The following is a 17,540-nucleotide window of genomic DNA, read 5'->3' as shown; positions in this document are numbered from 1 at the left end:
CAGAGTGCTAACCGTTGCACCATTTGGTTATAAATTATTCCTCAGATACACATAAGATATTTTTTTCATCATTTGTGTTTCAGGTGTACCTGATTGCGTTTGCTGTTCAGTGAAACAGCCGAGTGGAATCCCTCCAGGTTGCTGGTGTCCAGGGGCGCCACACGACGTGCATGGAGGCCCGGCAGATCCAGCGCATGAACCGGCAGGCCGAGGTGCTCTTTGGCAGGGAGCATGTTTTTTACTTCTGAATGATGTTAAATGGCTAATCCTCGTCCCTGAATCCTCATGGTCTATTGTGTATTTGCAGATTGGACTTTGAGGAGCCTGAGGAACCAGAGCCGGTGCCAGGACCTTCAAAGTGGACCATCCAGCCCAAGGCCACCAGGACCACCTCCCACACCCCAACTCCGTCTCAGCAGCACCAATACTGCTGGTGGTCCCAGCACAGCCTCGGGCACCGTCTATTCAGTTTGCTGGGCCGTCCAGCAGCCAGGTGTTTGTCCCCCCCCCCCCCCCTGCACCCATCGTCAAGACCGTCATGCCAAAGGAATCTAACAAACCCTGTGTGGCGTGCCGAGTACCGCAGTGTGGTGGCCTGCGCAAAAGGTACACGCCATCAAAAGAAGAAGTACGTGGAAACCAGAAGATGTTTACCTTTTGCCCAACAACAAGAAAATCCACCACGCCTGGTTTTGAGGGTGTGGTGTACACCAGCTGTGAACATTTTAAAACTGTGGTGGAGAAGAGGAGGAATGATTAACACCTCCATTTGGTATGTTTGTAGAAAATGAAAAGTCTATATATGTATATTGTTAAATAGTTGTGACTTGTCTTGCATTACATCGTTGTATTTATGTTTGTTATTTGTAAATTTGCCTTCACATTTTCTGACATTAACAAATGTAATGTTAAACAGTAAATATTTTACATTGTTAACTATTGTTATATTGTATTTGTAAATTCATAGTAGTTATTATTTCATATCAAAACACTAAATGTTTGTGTTAATACATAATGGTTTCAGTATACTAAATACACTTAATAAAATGTTGTTGGCATTTAAAATGTCTGTTATTGTCAGTAAAAATGTAGTGAGTGTGAAAACAGTGTCTCCAGACAGATCTTAAAGAATCACATAATAGGAGAACAAGACCTGAAAAGAATCTGTCTTGAGTTACAAAAGTTCTGATCTGTTGGAGATCAAATGTGACTGGTAAATTGGAATCCTCTGGCCTTCTCCATTAAGATGTAAGACTTCAGAATATATTGTTAAAGGGATGAAATCAATCCCAGGAATTATATTGTCCTGAATGAATACATAATAAATCTCCTTCAATGAGCTGGAATTACATTAAAAGAAAGTGTTGTGACATTAACTGGCCAGCAGGTGGCACAAGCCCATAAAATCCTCTGATCCAGGATTCTGCTCAACCCCAAGACCAGCAACAGGGACTTGGGGGGTCATGAGCTGTTCCCATCTAAGTCCTGACCAGGCCCTACCCTGCTTAGCTTCCAGGATCAGATGAGATCAGGTGTGTTCAGGGTGGTATGGCCGTAAGCAACAGCAACAGGAAGGAAGGATCTTTTTAGAGTTGAATTTACACTGAAAACACATTTACTGTGGCATTTGTTGTCAATCAGGCTCGTCTGAAATCAACCTGGAATAAACCTCCAAAGTGTCTTTGTTGTGAGTCTCACAAATACTGACCAACAATCACTATTGCAAGAAATAATGGAACCGTTCAGGAAAGAATCTTTCTCCAGGAAAACTTGCTAAGATGCTGAACATTCTGCTTCTCTTTGGTCTCAATCATTCATGCAGTGGTTGTGGTTACTTACCCTGCATGACAAGACGCTTTTTCTCAGCCTCTTGATGTTTACTGTTGAATACCACCATTTGTACTTTTACTATTCTTCCTGCTTTGAAATGTGTCAATAATGTTGATATTGAATTAATACGTTCAGTGATACATTTGACTGAAATCACTGGATTGTCTGTGGTTTTTGAAAGTGATCAGACTTTCTACTGTTCTTGTTCAACACTGAGCAAATTAGCTAAACCTGTTGCCCCGTGTGAGGCTCGAACTCACGACCTTCAGATTATGAGACTGACGCGCTGCCTACTGCGCCAACGAGGCTTGAAAACATGACTAATGGTTGTTACTGATCGATGATTAATGGACGATCTCAGTGGCAAAAAGTCTCATTCCTGAGTCAGAATTCACATGTTATGACTGCATCATGACAAATGAAAAATGTCTTTCCTTGGAAATGAACAAACTCTCTGTAGTCTTGTGAGATCTCAACAAAGTAAAACGATCCTTTTGTTTAAATTAAGGTGATTTTAATCGTTCCTTTTTTCTCAAATCATCTCGCCAAGACAAGGACCAGATTTACATAATATCCTCAATCAACTTCTCAAGAAGGAGAAGAAAACAAGAACAGGCCAAGACCTCCTTGAAAAGAAAGAGAAAGACTCCTGACCCACTGACCAGAAGAGAGCTATTAGCCAAGTGGCTAGCCTCTATGACAGGGTCGGCACCACGCGGCTCTTTGGTCCCTACACTGTGGCTCCTTGAGCCTCCGTCCTACTGCAGTTCATCCTGGAGGGACGTAAGGAGGCAAAGCCACCCAGAGAGGGACGTAAGGAGGCAAAGCCACCCAGAGAGGGACGTAAGGAGGCAAAGCCACCCAGAGAGGGACGTAAGGAGGCAAAGCCACCCAGAGAGGGACGTAAGGAGGCAAAGCCACCCAGAGAGGGACGTAAGGAGGCAAAGCCACCCAGAGAGGGACGTAAGGAGGCAAAGCCACCCAGAGAGGGACGTAAGGAGGCAAAGCCACCCAGAGAGGGACGTAAGGAGGCAAAGCCACCCAGAGAGGGACGTAAGGAGGCAAAGCCACCCAGAGAGGGACGTAAGGAGGCAAAGCGCACCTCAGAGCGGGACGTAAGGAGGCAAAGCCACCCAGAGAGGGACGTAAGGAGTCAAAGCCACCCAGAGAGGGACGTCAGGAGGCAAAGCCACCCAGAGAGGGACGTAAGGAGGCAAAGCCACCCAGAGAGGGTCGGAAGGAGGCAAAGCCACCCAGAGAGGGACGTAAGGAGGCAAAGCCACCCAGAGCGGGACGCAAGGAGGCAAAGCCACCCAGAGAGGAACGTAGAATTGCGGCTCAACTGGTGTCTGAAGCTGGGAGCTTCCTGTACCTTTCACAGTAAAACTGCTGCGCTGTGGAGCGCCGGCAGTTCCAGGAGGTTCATTGCAGACTTGTTGAGAGTGACGGAACATTCTAGTGAATTACACAACAACTACAGGACATTAAAGCCACACCATCACACTCATGGTTCTAACAATCCCAGATCTCACACATTTATCTTCCATTTTAATAATGTGTAGCAATAAAGTAGCTGATAGCTGCAATGCATTATGGGAGTTTCTGTTTGTTGTGTTTTAAATGTAATTATTGGGGGTTGTAGTAGAGTTGTAGTGTAGGTAATAAACTGAATAAATAAATAAATAGTAAAAACTGAAGCTAACTAGCCAGTCAAAGCAGAGCTCTGTGCAGCAGTCTTTGCAACCCGACTTGGAAAATGTATTGAAAAGCACAACCGAATGGAAGTAGAACAATGGTTCCACCTGCTGGACAGCCAAACTGTGTTGGGAGCTATACAGCGAGACAGTTATGGATACCAGACCTTCTTTGTGAACCGGGTTTGCAAGGCTGGACCACTTGAGGACTGGTGGTAGATCCCGGGAGACGTAAACATTGCTGACATACCTAGAGGAAGATCCTCCTGAGGATCTCAATGAGGTTTCAGAATGACAAAATGGACCTCGGTTCCTGAGGCAGCCAATGGAGGAGTGGCCGAAAAAGTCAGCTAAAGAGGTTTCAGTAATTGCCAAGGAGAGCATAGAAAAACTTCAAAGGAAGGCTTTCTCAGCAGTACTGACCAGAATCCAGGAGAGAAAACAGAATACTGCACTGCAAACCCATGACTGCAATGAACCTGTGGCTCATCCAAAGACGTTTGACTGTCTGGGAGGAATTCACAGACCCCAAGCTGACTCGGTAGTTAAGTTACTTGTTGATGAAAGGAGCTTCAGTCGTTTATCTAAACAGGTCAGAGTCATTGCCTCGGTGTGGAGAGCTGCCACAAGGTTACAAATGAAAGGCTCAGCTGTCAGTAAGGCTCAGGAGGAGGCTAAGACCAAAGACAAGCAAGCTGTTCTGTCTGTTGGAGAGTGTGAAGATGTGCTTCAAGACCTTTTCCTTGCAGACCAGGAGGTTACTACCTTTTATGACACGACTCTCAACACATTGGCTGTATACAAAGACAATGAGTCAGGATTGTTACTATGTGGAGGAAGAATAGTTCTTCAATAAAAGAGGAAAGTGCAGTACCTATCCTACCATATGAAGCATGGATATCAACACTTCTAGATCAGGAGGCCCACAAAGCAAACCATGAAGAGGAAGCAGAAACACTCCTTTTTCAGAAACTCAGACCAACTTGTTACTGCAGAAGAGTTTTAGGGCCACTCATGAGGAAATAAAATAGGAGTTAGTTTATTATCATGCAATTTGATAAAGAGTCAAAAAACATTGTTGAGATATTTTGTCCATAAAACACTTGGTGTGGTCGAGAGTGGAGATATTTTCACACTCTGACAGCTTACAGTTGTAAAATGTTGATATGGAGCCTTTCTTCAAAGGCTCAGATGAAAGCAGTTCTTCTAAGACACTGTCAGGGGGCTGGTTAGGAAAGGACCGGAATGTGGTCTTAAAATGTTTTGAATATAAACGAGTGAGTAAAAAAAAATACAACAAAGAATGGAGGCCAAAGGTTAAATATGTAGAAACATGGTGCAGGAGGCAGGGATCAGCAGAGTTTTGGACAAAACAGGTTGTAACCTTTATGTTCAGACGATGGGGGGGGGGGGGGGGGGGGTGTTGTCAACAGCTGCTGAAAGTAACTAAAAAAGTAACTTCTAATCTAACTTAGTTACTTTTAAAAACAAGTATTTAGTAAAGTAATTGAGTTACTTTTAAAGGAGTAACTAGTAATTAGTAATCAGATTAGTTTTTCAAGGTAACTGTGGCAACACTGCTCAGTTCTCACGTTAGGTTTGTAAAACACCTCAGGTTCTTAAAATAAGAAAGTTCCAGATGAAATAGTGTGTGTCTGCCTCTCCTTTGTTTTCAGCATCTCCATGGCAGCATAAGCTGATCTCCTTAAATCTCCTTTCATCTCTTCCATGAGGAAGAGATGCGGGTTGTTTTGCGGGTTTTTCCAATTTTCTTGTAAGCAGTTTTCTGAATCTTAAAGTCACAACAACCTCATCCTGATGTTCTTTTTGTGTCTGTGCTCCAGCAGTGCAGGACGAGTTATTCAGTAAAAAAAAACTGAAACATGGTGGAGGGGCGGAGCCACGCCGTACTACACCTTACAGACCATTTCCTGTTTCACTTGTTAACAAATCACATTATGGATCTGATCTGGATCTGAGCTGAATTTGGCCAAAAAGAGACGGAATGAACGGCTTTAACTTCACAAATAAAAGTGAACTCTCACACATTGAACCAGCAAAATATGAAATAAAATCATAGCTCAACAAAGAGACTTAGTGTACTGAGTAAACAGTCAGATATTACTTAGAACCAAGTAAATCCAACATTAGACACTGACAGTGACAGTCTGTAATGACACAGCTGATCAATTAGTAGGATTAATAATGGAAACAGAGACAGAAGACAGAACAGAGAGAGAGTGGATTCTATTTTGAAAAGAATGCACTTCAAATGGTAAATTCTAATACATCATGGACTATTAAATACTACATTGTGAGATGTGATAAACTGTAGGGCCAGATGATGTTGAACCAACCAAACAACAAATATGTTGTGGAAGAAACATACTTATTCAAAAGCACATAACTGAACCAATAAAAGGATGTATACAACATATATCTATGTATATAATGGGCAGAAGGGGGCTAATCAGTGCCTGTTAGTGATCATGTCATTTATACTCCTGCACACAAAGCTGTTAAATACAGAAAGTAGCAACGTGGCTCCTTGTAGCACAACAGAGCCACTATGAGCCACGTATAGTGCTAACCCCCTTTTAGCACCAGTGTTTATGAGTTCATCATGAAACCCTGATTTGACCCTTCAGAAGTTACTAAGGCCACATTTAGAAATAAATACATAAAGAGCTTTTTCTACAATCATTCATTGCTACAATAAATGGAGCAGTTTTTTTCTCAGGGTTTCCAATGGGAGTTTTGGTTTGATCTCTACGACATTCCTAGAGATATCACACCATGGCTGTGGAGGACATTGGTCAATTTAGTGACTGGAGGTGGCGCTAGAGAGCACATTGTTATATCATTAAAGGTTAATTGAATTAATGTTGTGAGGCACTGCTGGGATTTGAACCCAGGACCTCGTGTTTACTAGACAGACACTTTGACCAGCTAAGCCACAGCGCCTCCTGCAGGGCATTTTTAGTGCTGCTTTACCTGGTGTCAGATGTAATGCAAACACATCTTTACATCTTTATTGTTTTTATACATACAAGTTTCAGGGTTATTCAGACACCGGGACAAACAATCTTTAACGACAGCTGCACCGGGAGGGAAGCCTCGCTAGCAGCAGTTAGCAACAAGTTGCTAGGGCCTTTTCATTTGATTACGGTAACAAGTCTTACCTTCTATGTTGATATCCACGGAAAAATAGCTGCAGGTAAGAAGGAGCAGCAAGGATCTTCAAAGACAGAGCCGACACCATGATTGGTTCTGATGATGTCACGCCGTGCAGTTCCATGATTGGTCGTTGAAGACGCCGTCTCCTGATTGGTTGAACGAAAGATGATCCGGGACTGCAATTTGCTCGCGGGGACATTTGATTGGAAGTTGAAAGCTACAGCAGGCATCGTGATTGGTTTTGATAAGATGATGCTGCAAATGTAATTGGCCTCGGCGGGACTTTGTTCTACCAAATGTCGCGTAGCGGAACCTTTCGTAATGTCTGGACTATCAGATGCTACTTTTTTCACACTTTTTAAACTCAGTGGCTTAAACAAAGATGCTAATTTATGGATTTTTAAAGGTAAACGAGCTTCATGTCAAAGATACATGGATGATGCGTTTAGGTGCATCACGTAACTCTGGACTCCATGGCTGTGCTCCAGGCTGACCAATCCTCTCCTCACAATCACAACCAGCAAATACTTTATGACCTGAGATGAAACCCTCAGTGTTTGTGTATTTTTGCAGTAATTCACTTGCCCTCCCTCCCTCCCTCTCTTTCCCTCCAGTCCAGTCCGTCACCCACCATGGAAGCAGTGTTTAAAACTTGTTTATTTTTAAAAAAGAAGAAGAAAAAACCTGCAATCCCACAGTGAAATTCATACCCTGTTACAACGTGGACACATGTACTGATACACAAGTGTTTGTACTGTATATGTACAAAAATATATAGTCTTTTTAAATCTGGTTGGTGCAGCTTATGTTCATTTATTAAAAATAGTGTACACTGTACTGTCTGTGGTCCATATTGACGTGATCATTTACCAACATCAACATCTTTCACAATTACACACTTAAATCACGCAGTACGTTATATTACTGTATATTACTGTACAGGCAGAACATTTCCTAAAAACTCAAATCAATTAGTTTTCAGCAAACTGCACCATGATCCTGTCCTGTCAATTCCTCCATGACCCAGGTTCCTCCATGTCAAGACCAAGACACAATGAGACGTGACTGGAACACCAACGGTCTCTGTCCATGCTCTGTCCACTCTCTGTGCTGTGGACACGTCCTCAGGTGATGGAGGTGAAGGTGGAGAACAGCTTGATGGAGTGTTGACCAGCTCCTGCTCCACTTTACACAAGCTGGAAAAGTCCCACACACACCAGGTCCCTCTTTGAAGGTTCCAGAGTCTCATTGTCCTCTGAAGGACACTTGTTAAGGTCCAACATGAAGGAACGGGATTCAAACCTCAACAAAGAATTTAGACTAACAACAAAACATCTCTACAGCTTCCAATGAACCAACACATGAAGAGGAGGAGGAGGAGGAGGAGGAGGAAGAGGAGGAGGAGGAGGAAGAGGAGGAGGAGGAGCAGGAGGAGCAGGAGGAGCAGGAGGAGCAGGAGGAAGAGGAGCAGGAGGAGCAGGAGGAGCAGGAGGAAGAGGAGGAGGAGGAGGAGGAAGAGGAGCAGGAGGAAGAGGAGGAGCAGGAGGAGGAGGAACCCTGGTTCGATGCTGGACTCTCTCAGCTCTTCACACTGCACCACTGACACTCAGCAGATCTTCTGGTGGTTCCTCTGTCGCTCACTGCTGGATGAAGCTCTGCTGTCCTCAGTGGACCTTCAGGACACACAGTGTCCTCTCCACCTGCAGAGAGAAGAGAGGTCAGAGGACATGAGGACAGAGGTCAGAGGACATGAGGACAGTCTCTGAGGAGCAGCCAGGACTTCAGTCCTGTCCACAGCAGCAGCTCAGAGCTCATGAAGGACCACCACTGTCAGACCAACACAACCAGCCTGTGGCTCCTCTGATTGGCTGACTGTGTCCTCTGCTGTCCAATCCTGAAGCTGCTCAGCGTTGTCCTCTCACAGCCTCACTGAGACGTCCAACACTGGATCTTTGTTCTCACACTAACTGTGTTTAGTAGAAACCTGCTGGAAGCAGCAGGGACTCACTCCAACATCTACTGACCTGAGAGTCTGTAGGCTGCAGTCTGGACTCTTCTGAAGACCAACCAGCTGCTCCACATCTGGATCCTGAAGCTTGTTGTAACGCAGGTCGAGCTCCTTCAGGTGGGAGGGGTTGGACTTCAGAGCTGAGGCCACAGAAGAACAGCTGATCTCTGACAACCTGCATTTCCTCAACCTGAATAAAGAGAGAAAGCATGAGAATGAATGAGGAGAACCAATCAGATGTGTTGATGGAGAAATGAGCAGCTCCTCATTACTGAGTCCTGATCAATGAGCTGTTCTGTTGTTGTGGATCTTCATCATCACACTCATCATCCTCATGTCAGCACAACCTTCACACTCCTCCTCATGTCCACACACATCAGTAAGAAGCTGCTGAGCTCAGTCCATCTCTCACTGCAGGACCAGAGTCTCACATCACTAACATTCCTCCTTCTACAACAGTAACAGACAGTCAACTGACCTCAGAGTCTCCAGACTACAGAGTGGACTCTCCAGAAAACCACACAGCTGCTCAACTCCTGAATCCTGCAGCTGGTTCCAACTCAGGTCCAGATGTTTCAGGAGGGAGGGGTTGGACTTCAGAGCTGAGGCCACAGAAGAACAGTTGATCTCTGACAACCTGCAGTAACTCAACCTGAATAAAGAGAGAAAGAAGTGAGATTAGAGGACAAAGTGTGATGTTGAAGTCATTGAGAGTGAAGAAGTTTTTCATTATTTAGGTGTTTGTTGGGTTGTTTAGTTTGATATAAATTCATTCTAAAATAATTGTTTAACTCCACAGTTCATTTACAAAAAGCCTTTAATTTATAGTGTGTGATTTACTGTAATTAAATATTTGTTTGCTTTTTAAAGCTCCTTTAAGTAACTGTGTGAATATTTCTCATGGTCTTCTAATAAGAAGGGTCATTTGAGTGTCGCCCCCTACTGGTAAACCTTGGTGGTAACTAGCTGCTCACCAACCCGACCCCCCCAGCCTTTAAGTCACAGCTCCTCTAATTCAATTCAGACAATAATACTTTAGAGAGCTGGGCTGCTACATGAGCTGAAATGAGCAGCTGATCATATTCAGAAGAGATTGATCACACTGATCCTTGTTGTTCATTTCTTCTTCTGAAGAAGGTTGGAGCCCCGAGGAAGTGAAAGAAGAAGGAGCTTATTATTGTCACTGATGTGATCTTTGTTCTTCTGGAGAGCTGAATTGATGTGACAGCAAACAGAAGCAGTGTCCAGTGGGAGGACAAGTCAACAGCCAAGCTTACTGGACATCAAGACAACAAGTCCAGTTTGTGTAAAGGAGGACAAAACGCTGCAGCAATTTAAAGTGTATTTAAAAGATGTTAATAGGACTAAATTACAGTTCAGGGTGAAAACTATGAATTAAATAAGTCCACTGTGATTAAAACTAGACACTCCTATAGATATATTTGATCTTCCTGTGTCTCACATAGAGTCTAAAAGGTTCAAACAGAGTTGGACTTTCCAGGCAGCAGCAATAGTGTGTTACTCTAAAAGGCCAGCAGGGGGCGCATAGTGATTGAAGGCAGTGGAGCCCCCAGGCGGAGTCCTGTACGTACTGCACCTACAGTTTATTTGAAGGTGTGAACATTTATTTTGAAGGGGTGTTTGCTTTTGTCTCTTCCTGGTGAGCCGTCAGCAGAATGTGTTGCTGGGCTGTTTTCCTCTGTGTTTCTGTACACACCCCCGGGGCTCGCCAACCACCATCTTCTCTGTGCACAGAACGGAAAATCCCCCCCCGGCGCTCACAACGCAGACGCTGGGGGGAGGGGGGGTCTGTGTGGACTATGGTATTGAATCCTGGCGGCGCCACTGATTGGAGGAGCCTCAAAGCTGCACAGAGGCAGTTGCATATTAAATCCTGCAGCCGAGACAAACGCCAGCTCAACCTGTCTGCCTCTTTGTTTCCTGCTACAGGATTTAATGTCACCCTCCATGACACACACTGGGTCAGGGGGGCAACAATGGCAGAGTGAGTGAGAGTTTGGAGCTCCAGCTGGGAGATCAGTGACTCTTCATCCAGGAGAGATCAGCCTGCTTTGAAAGCTGAAGGTGAACATGGAGCCTGTCAGAGCTGGACAGTGAATTGTCCAGTGCAGCACCTTGTTCTTCTACCAAGCTTTGAAATGTGGAGCTCCACACGGCTCTGCCACAGTCACAGGACTAAAGTCTCAGTTTCTCATGGAGATCCTCAGTGTGGATCATCTCATATCAGCCTGATGTCTGACCTTTAGTGGAACACAACTTTCACTGCACACAAACTCAAACATGGAGTCTTACTCTAGAGTCTCCAGACTACAGAGTGGACTCTCCAGAAAACCACACAGCTGCTCAACTCCTGAATCCTGCAGCTGGTTCCTACTCAGGTCCAGATGTTTCAGATGTTTCAGGAGGGAGGGGTTGGACTTCAGAGCTGAGGCCACAGAAGAACAGCTGATCTCTGACAAACTGCAGCCCCTCAACCTGAATAAAGAGAGAAAGCATGAGAATGAATGAGGAGAACCAATCAGATGTGTTGATGGAGAAATGAGCAGCTCCTCATTACTGAGTCCTGATCAATGAGCTGTTCTGTTGTTGTGGATCTTCATCATCACACTCATCATCCTCATGTCAGCACAACCTTCACACTCCTCCTCATGTCCACACACATCAGTAAGAAGCTGCTGAGCTCAGTCCATCTCTCACTGCAGGACCAGAGTCTCACATCACTAACATTCCTCCTTCTACAACAGTAACAGACAGTCAACTGACCTCAGAGTCTCCAGACTACAGAGTGGACTCTCCAGAAAACCACACAGCTGCTCAACTCCTGAATCCTGCAGCTGGTTCCCACTCAGGTCCAGATGTTTCAGATGTTTCAGGAGGGAGGGGTTGGACTTCAGAGCTGAGACCACAGAAGAACAGCTGATCTCTGACAAACTGCAGCCCCTCAACCTGAATAAAGAGAGAAAGAAGTGAGATTAGAGGACAAAGTGTGATGTTGAAGTCATTGAGAGTGAAGAAGGTTCAGACTGGAAGAGTTTAGAAATGTAAAGTTGTTAGGTAAATTTGTACTTTATGTTTATTATTAGTACTTGATATAATGGGAATTAACATTTTGTAAGTTATCGTTGTTTCATGCATGTCTATTTTAACCACTGTTCACTGTTTCACACCTGCAAGGGCACGAGTCTTTGTATTATTGAAACTGTACCACTCTGAGACTCTTCAAGGTCTCTGGCCTCTGGGCCGGGGGACATCTGGTCTGAGACTCCTGCTTCAACTGTGTGAACCATATAGAAGTGTAACCACACACACACACACACACACACACACACACACACACACACACACACACACACACACACACACACACACACAGTGTTGTGATTGGTCAGACTGAAGCCAAAAGGGGGCGGGGTTAATGCTGTGCACCTGCAGACCACAGAGAGGAGAGTCGGAGGAGTAAAGGTGAAAAAAGAGAGCAGTTCTATTGGAGATGGATTTTATTGCCCCTGGAAGTCAGAGCAAGTGGCAGAAGAGCTGCTTTGGACTTTAGATGAGTTTCACTGGAAGATTGATGAATTAGTGGACAAAAGGACGTCTGAAGTCTCTGGCAGCACGACTGTAAGTCCTGTGAATTTAAGTGACTGTTATTCCACAGTAGAAAAAAGCTTCAGAGGTTTTTATAAAGGTCAAAGGTTGAAGGTATTGACTGGATAGTTTTTCATTATTTAGGTGTTTGTTGGGTTGTTTACTTCAGAACTGTGGGAGCAGAGATATTGGCCTGTACTTTGTTAAATCTTCTTTGTTTCTAGTTTTGTGCTTCAGCTTGATTTCAGTCATTTAGTGAGGAAATTGTCCAGTTTGGAAAGACAAAGGTTCCAGATGTGTGCCAGTGGTTTGGAGATAAACTCTCACCCTCTTGACTGTTTTCATGTCCATTTAGTCTCAATCACAAGTTTTGGTTTTACATTTAAGATTCATTTCTATGATTTCTTCCTTACTAATGATAAGTCTCTGTGTGTTTCTCTTTACACTCTTTAATATATTCCATGTGTGTTTAATGGGATTGTTCTTGTTTCCTTATATTTCACTGTATTTATTTTCCTCATTTATTTAAAAAAATTATCTCAGTAGGAGTTTATTTATTTTTGTATTTCACATATTTATTTGGAACTTCTTTAGTTTTGTGTTTTATAGATTCTCTGTATCTTGTATTTTTCTTTTTGACAGAATTTATTTAATCCTTCTTTGAGCAATTGATCTTTTTATTGTGTTTTTTCATTAATAGTTTAATATTTCTTAATAATTCTGCTTTTCTTAGATTTATTGACATTGTTGTCTATATATTCTGATTCCCAGTCACTTGTCATAAATGATGCTTTTCCACTAGTTCCTACTCAGCCTTACTCGCCTTGCCTCTACTCGACTCAGCCTCGGTTGTTTTCCATTACAATCGTACGACCGCGTCGTGGGCGGAGTCATCAGAGCTTTCTCCGTCATGCACAATAATCACCCCGATATGATGCTTCACTCATTGCAACAATAACAACTGCAGAGATGTTGAACTCTTTTTGTATTTTTTTCTTTTTCAATCAATCAATGAAAGACGTTATTTGTCCCCGACGGGATAATTAAAAGGTCAAATAGAGCAAATATATAAATATATAAATAGATAAATAGTGCAACAACAGACTACAACTCCATCACCGGTAAATAAATGTCAGTATTAGTAAAAATGTGATAATAAAAGTGAGTCAGATATAAATAGAACAGAGAATGAAGGTCAAAGGTTAAATATGTATCAGCAGGAGGCCAGGCAGTGATCAGAACTGAGTGTCACAACCCGCAGATGTCTCCTGTTGTGTTGTTGTTTTTGGGCATGTGTGATCGTAGGCGGAGCAGACGGAGCAGGACGCACACCTGAAGCGGATGAGGAAGCCAGTATTTAAGGACCGGGATTCCAGGCACTCATCGCAAGATCGTTACGTGTACTCTGCGGTACCTAGACTCTGCCCCTCGTGCTCATTGTTTTTTGAGGTTGTTTGCTTCGTGTGTGGAAGCTGCCGAGTATTCTGACCTCCGTGTGTTCTCCCGTACAGTCCCGGTGTGCGCCGCTCCGTCCTGCTCGGAAGACCCCGTCTCCGTGACGTCCGCCTCTGCTTCTCCGATCCCTCGCTACGGACTGCCGCCCCGTTGGAGCGACTCAAAATAAACTTTACTTTCAATTTACATCCCGGACTAGTTGGCGTTTGAATCCTGTTCACCACCATTCCTGACACTGAGTTTTTAGAAAAAACAGTTGTCCTCTTTGTTTTGAGACAGTGGGGGAAAGTAACTAAAAAGTGACTTGTAATCTGAGTTACTATTACAAACAATTACTTAAAGGTAATCGGTAAAGTAACTAAATTACTTTTTAAAGGAGTCGTGTGGCAGTCATGTCGTGTCAGAGTCTGAGGCAGAACTCTGTGACATGGAGCGTCACAAACACAGTGAGTGGAGGAAGTAAAGCTGCTGCTCTACACCTGAACTTACCCTGGAAACTTGACTTTGTTGTTTTACTTCCTGATTAATAGAGGAGAAACTATCTAGAGGCTGCAGTGTTCTACTGACATGTTCTACTGATGTTCTAGAGATGTGAGCAGGAGAACAGAGAGTGGTGGATATTAATGATCAATGATGTCAGAACCTGAGATCTTCCAGTTTACAGTGAGGACTCTCCAGGCCAGCACACAGTAGCTTCACTCCTGAATCCTGCAGCTTGTTGTGACTCAGGTCCAGATGTGTCAGACTGGAGGACTGAGAGCTGAGGACTGAGGACAGAGCTCCACAGCTTCTCTCTGACAGACCACAGAGGCTCAACCTGAAGAAGAACCAACAATGAAAACCAGTTCAATGTTTGTCATGGACTCAGTTCTACATCTTTGTTCCTGAACCACGTACACAGCTTTGTTGGAGGCTTTGACCACTGGCAGCAGCTTCAGAAGAGCCTCCTCTGAAGCACAGTATTTCCTCAGGACAAACTCCTTCAGATCTTCTTCTGATGACAGTAAGATGAAGACCAGAGCTGACCACTGAGCAGGAGACAGTCTACCAGTGGACAGACGTCCTGATCTCAGGGACTGTTGGATCTCCTCCACCAGAGAACCGTCGTTCAGTTCATTCAGACAGTGGAACAGATTGATGCTTCTCTCTGCAGACACACTCTCACTCAGCTTCTCCTTGATGTACTGGACTGTTTCCTGATTGGTCTGTGAGCTACTCCCTGTCTGTGTCAGCAGACCTCGGAGGAGACTCTGATTGGTCTGCAGTGAAAGACCCAGGAGGAAGCGGAGGAACAAGTCCAGGTGTCCATTTGGACTCTTCAAGGCCTCGTCCACTGCTCTCTGATGGAGATGCTGGAGATTAACTTCCTTCTTCAACACTTTTGACCACCGGGAGGTTTGTTGTTGTTCATCCAGGAGGTTGATTCCAGACTTGATGAAGGTCTGATGGACATGAAGAGCAGCCAGAAACTCCTGAAGGCTCAGATGGATGAAGCAGAAGACCTTGTCCTGGTACAGGCCTTGCTCCTCTCTAAAGACCTGTGTGAACATTCCTGAGTACACTGAGGCTGCTCTGAGATCGATGCCACACTCTGTCAGGTCGGGTTCATAGAAGATCAGGTTTCCTTTCTGCAGCTCCTCAAAAGCCAGTTTTCCCAGAGACTCCATCATCTCCCTGCTCTCTGGACTCCAGTGTGGATCTGTGGCAGCTCCTCCATCATACTTGACCTTCTTGACTTTGGCCTGGACCACCAGGTGGTGGATGTACATCTGAGTCATGGTCTTGGGCAGCTCTCCTCCCTCTCTGCTCTTCAACACCTCCTCCAGAACTGTAGCAGTGATCCAGCAGAAGACTGGGATGTGGCACATGATGTGGAGGCTTCGTGAGGTCTTGATGTGGGAGATGATCCTGCTGGCCTGCTGCTCCTCTCTGAACCTCCTCCTGAAGTACTCCTCCTTCTGTGGCTCAGTGAACCCTCGGACCTCCGTCACCATGCCGACACAGTCAGGAGGGATGTGATTGGCTGCTGCAGGTCGTGTGGTGATCCAGAGGCGAGCAGAGGGAAGCAGTTTCCCCCTGATGAGGTTTGTCAGCAGCACATCCACTGAGGTGGACTCTGTCACATCAGTCAGGATCTCAGTGTGCTGGAAGTCCAGAGGGAGGCGACACTCATCCAGACCGTCAAAGATGAAGACCACCCGGAGGTCTTCAAAGCTGCAGAGTCCTGCTTCTTTGGTTTGAGTGAAGAAGTGATGAACAAGTCCCACCAAGCTGAACTTCCTGTCCTTCAGCACATTCAGCTCTCTGAAGGTGAATGGGAATGTGAAGTGGACGTCCTGGTTGCTTTGGTCTTCAGCCCAGTCCACAGTGAACTTGTGTGTCAGGACTGTTTTCCCAATGCCAGCCACTCCCTTTGTCAGCACTGTTCTGATTGGTGGAGATCTTCCAGGTGAGGCTTTAAAGAGGTCTCCTGGTCTGATGCTGGTTTCTGCTCTGTCTGCTCTCCTGGATGCTGCTTCAATCTGTCTGACCTCATGTTCCTCATTGACCTCTGCAGTCCCTCCCTCTGTGATGTGGAGCTCTGTATAGATCTGCTTCAGGAGGGTGGACTCTCCTGCTTTAGAGACCCCCTCAAACACAACCTGGAACCTCTTCTTCAGGGCACATTTCACCTTCTGTTGGCAGACTCCAGTAGCAGTTCCTGAAAAGAAGAAACCATGAAGGAGTTGAGTGTGTTTGACATTGAATGTGAAGATGACAGTGTGTTAGTGGAGATGTTTCTCCTCCATCAGCTCCATCAGCTCCTCAGTGGAGACCAAACAGCCTCTGGTCTGATGCACATGTTTGCATCACATGAACAGCAGAGTTCAGGAACTCTCTTTGTGTCTCCTCGTCTCTGCTTTTGGACTCTGCTGCTTGTTTTGGACTTCCTGCCTGTTTCACACTTTCTGTGTCTGACCTGGAAATGACCTCTGTTCTCTGGACGGACTCTGTTTCTGACTGCTTTCTGCTCCAGCTGAGAACATTTCAGGTTTCATCTCCATCCTGTCAAATGAGATCAAATCCTCTTACTGCTCCACAGACGCTGAGCCAGCTCCTCCTGCTTCATCCTCCTCAGGAAGTCCAGTGTGATCCTCAGAAATGACTCTCTGCTGCTCCTCTGCTCTTCATCCTCATCCTCCCTCTCACTCCCTGAGCATGCTGGGTAATTTGGACTCAGGAGCTTCTGCATCTTCTTCAGCTCCTTCTTCATGAAAGTCACCATGTTGTCCTCCAGCAGCTGGAACAGAGAAACATGTGGAGTTGACTTTGAGCTGAAACTGAAGCCAGATTGAGATGTGAGTGTAAATCCAGTGCAGAGAGCAGGATGGACAACATGTGAAGCCAAATCACACTTCATGTGGGATCCAGCAGAAACAGCTTCAAGCATCAGTGAAGACTGGAAGCTGGATGAAGGTTGAACTGTTTCACTTTGGACCTGAATGGATCTAATAAGCTGAGTGTCTGTTTCATGTTTCAGCTGGAAGTCACAACAGCTTCTTCTGTCTCATGATGTGACAGTAACGTGTTGAATGGACACTTGTTCTCACCATAAATATGGAGTCCAGATGTGTTTGCTGCTGAGGGGCGGAGCCACCACGGAGAACCTGGGAGCTCTGCTGGCTCACGCTGCAGAAACATGTTGACATGTTAGTTAAAGCTGCTGTGTGGTGTGATGATGAATCCTGACACAAACACTGATTCTCAGCCCTCATCAGCACTTCCTGCTG

General features: G+C 45.0%; 1 protein-coding gene across 10 annotated transcripts in view; it reads right to left on the bottom strand.

Moving 5' to 3' along the window:
• Positions 1 to 7,489: 7,489 nt before the first annotated feature.
• LOC308147478 (protein NLRC3-like) overlaps positions 7,490 to 17,540 on the bottom strand; it is a 241,740-nt gene continuing 231,689 nt past the window's right edge. For 5 of the 10 annotated variants that reach the window (XM_080519623.1, XM_080519629.1, XM_080519630.1 and 2 more), the window contains 4 exons: positions 11,494 to 11,676; positions 11,023 to 11,205; positions 9,188 to 9,361; positions 7,490 to 8,899 (listed from right to left, as the gene is read on the bottom strand). In XM_080519623.1, coding sequence (XP_080375749.1) covers positions 8,665 to 8,899; positions 9,188 to 9,361; positions 11,023 to 11,205; positions 11,494 to 11,676 — 775 coding nt within the window. In that variant the 3' untranslated portion in view covers positions 7,490 to 8,664. Of the gene's footprint in view, positions 8,900 to 9,187; positions 9,362 to 11,022; positions 11,206 to 11,493; positions 11,677 to 14,413; positions 14,588 to 14,667; positions 16,472 to 16,842; positions 17,051 to 17,360; positions 17,440 to 17,540 lie in introns of all 10 variants that reach the window. The other 5 variants (XM_080519631.1, XM_080519633.1, XM_080519632.1 and 2 more) reach the window with 4 other exon arrangements.

The sequence above is a fragment of the Blennius ocellaris genome, assembly GCF_963422515.1.
Source record: "Blennius ocellaris genome assembly, chromosome: 24".
Lineage (NCBI taxonomy): Eukaryota > Metazoa > Chordata > Actinopteri > Blenniiformes > Blenniidae > Blennius > Blennius ocellaris.
This window is presented reverse-complemented; position numbering and strand designations above follow the sequence as displayed.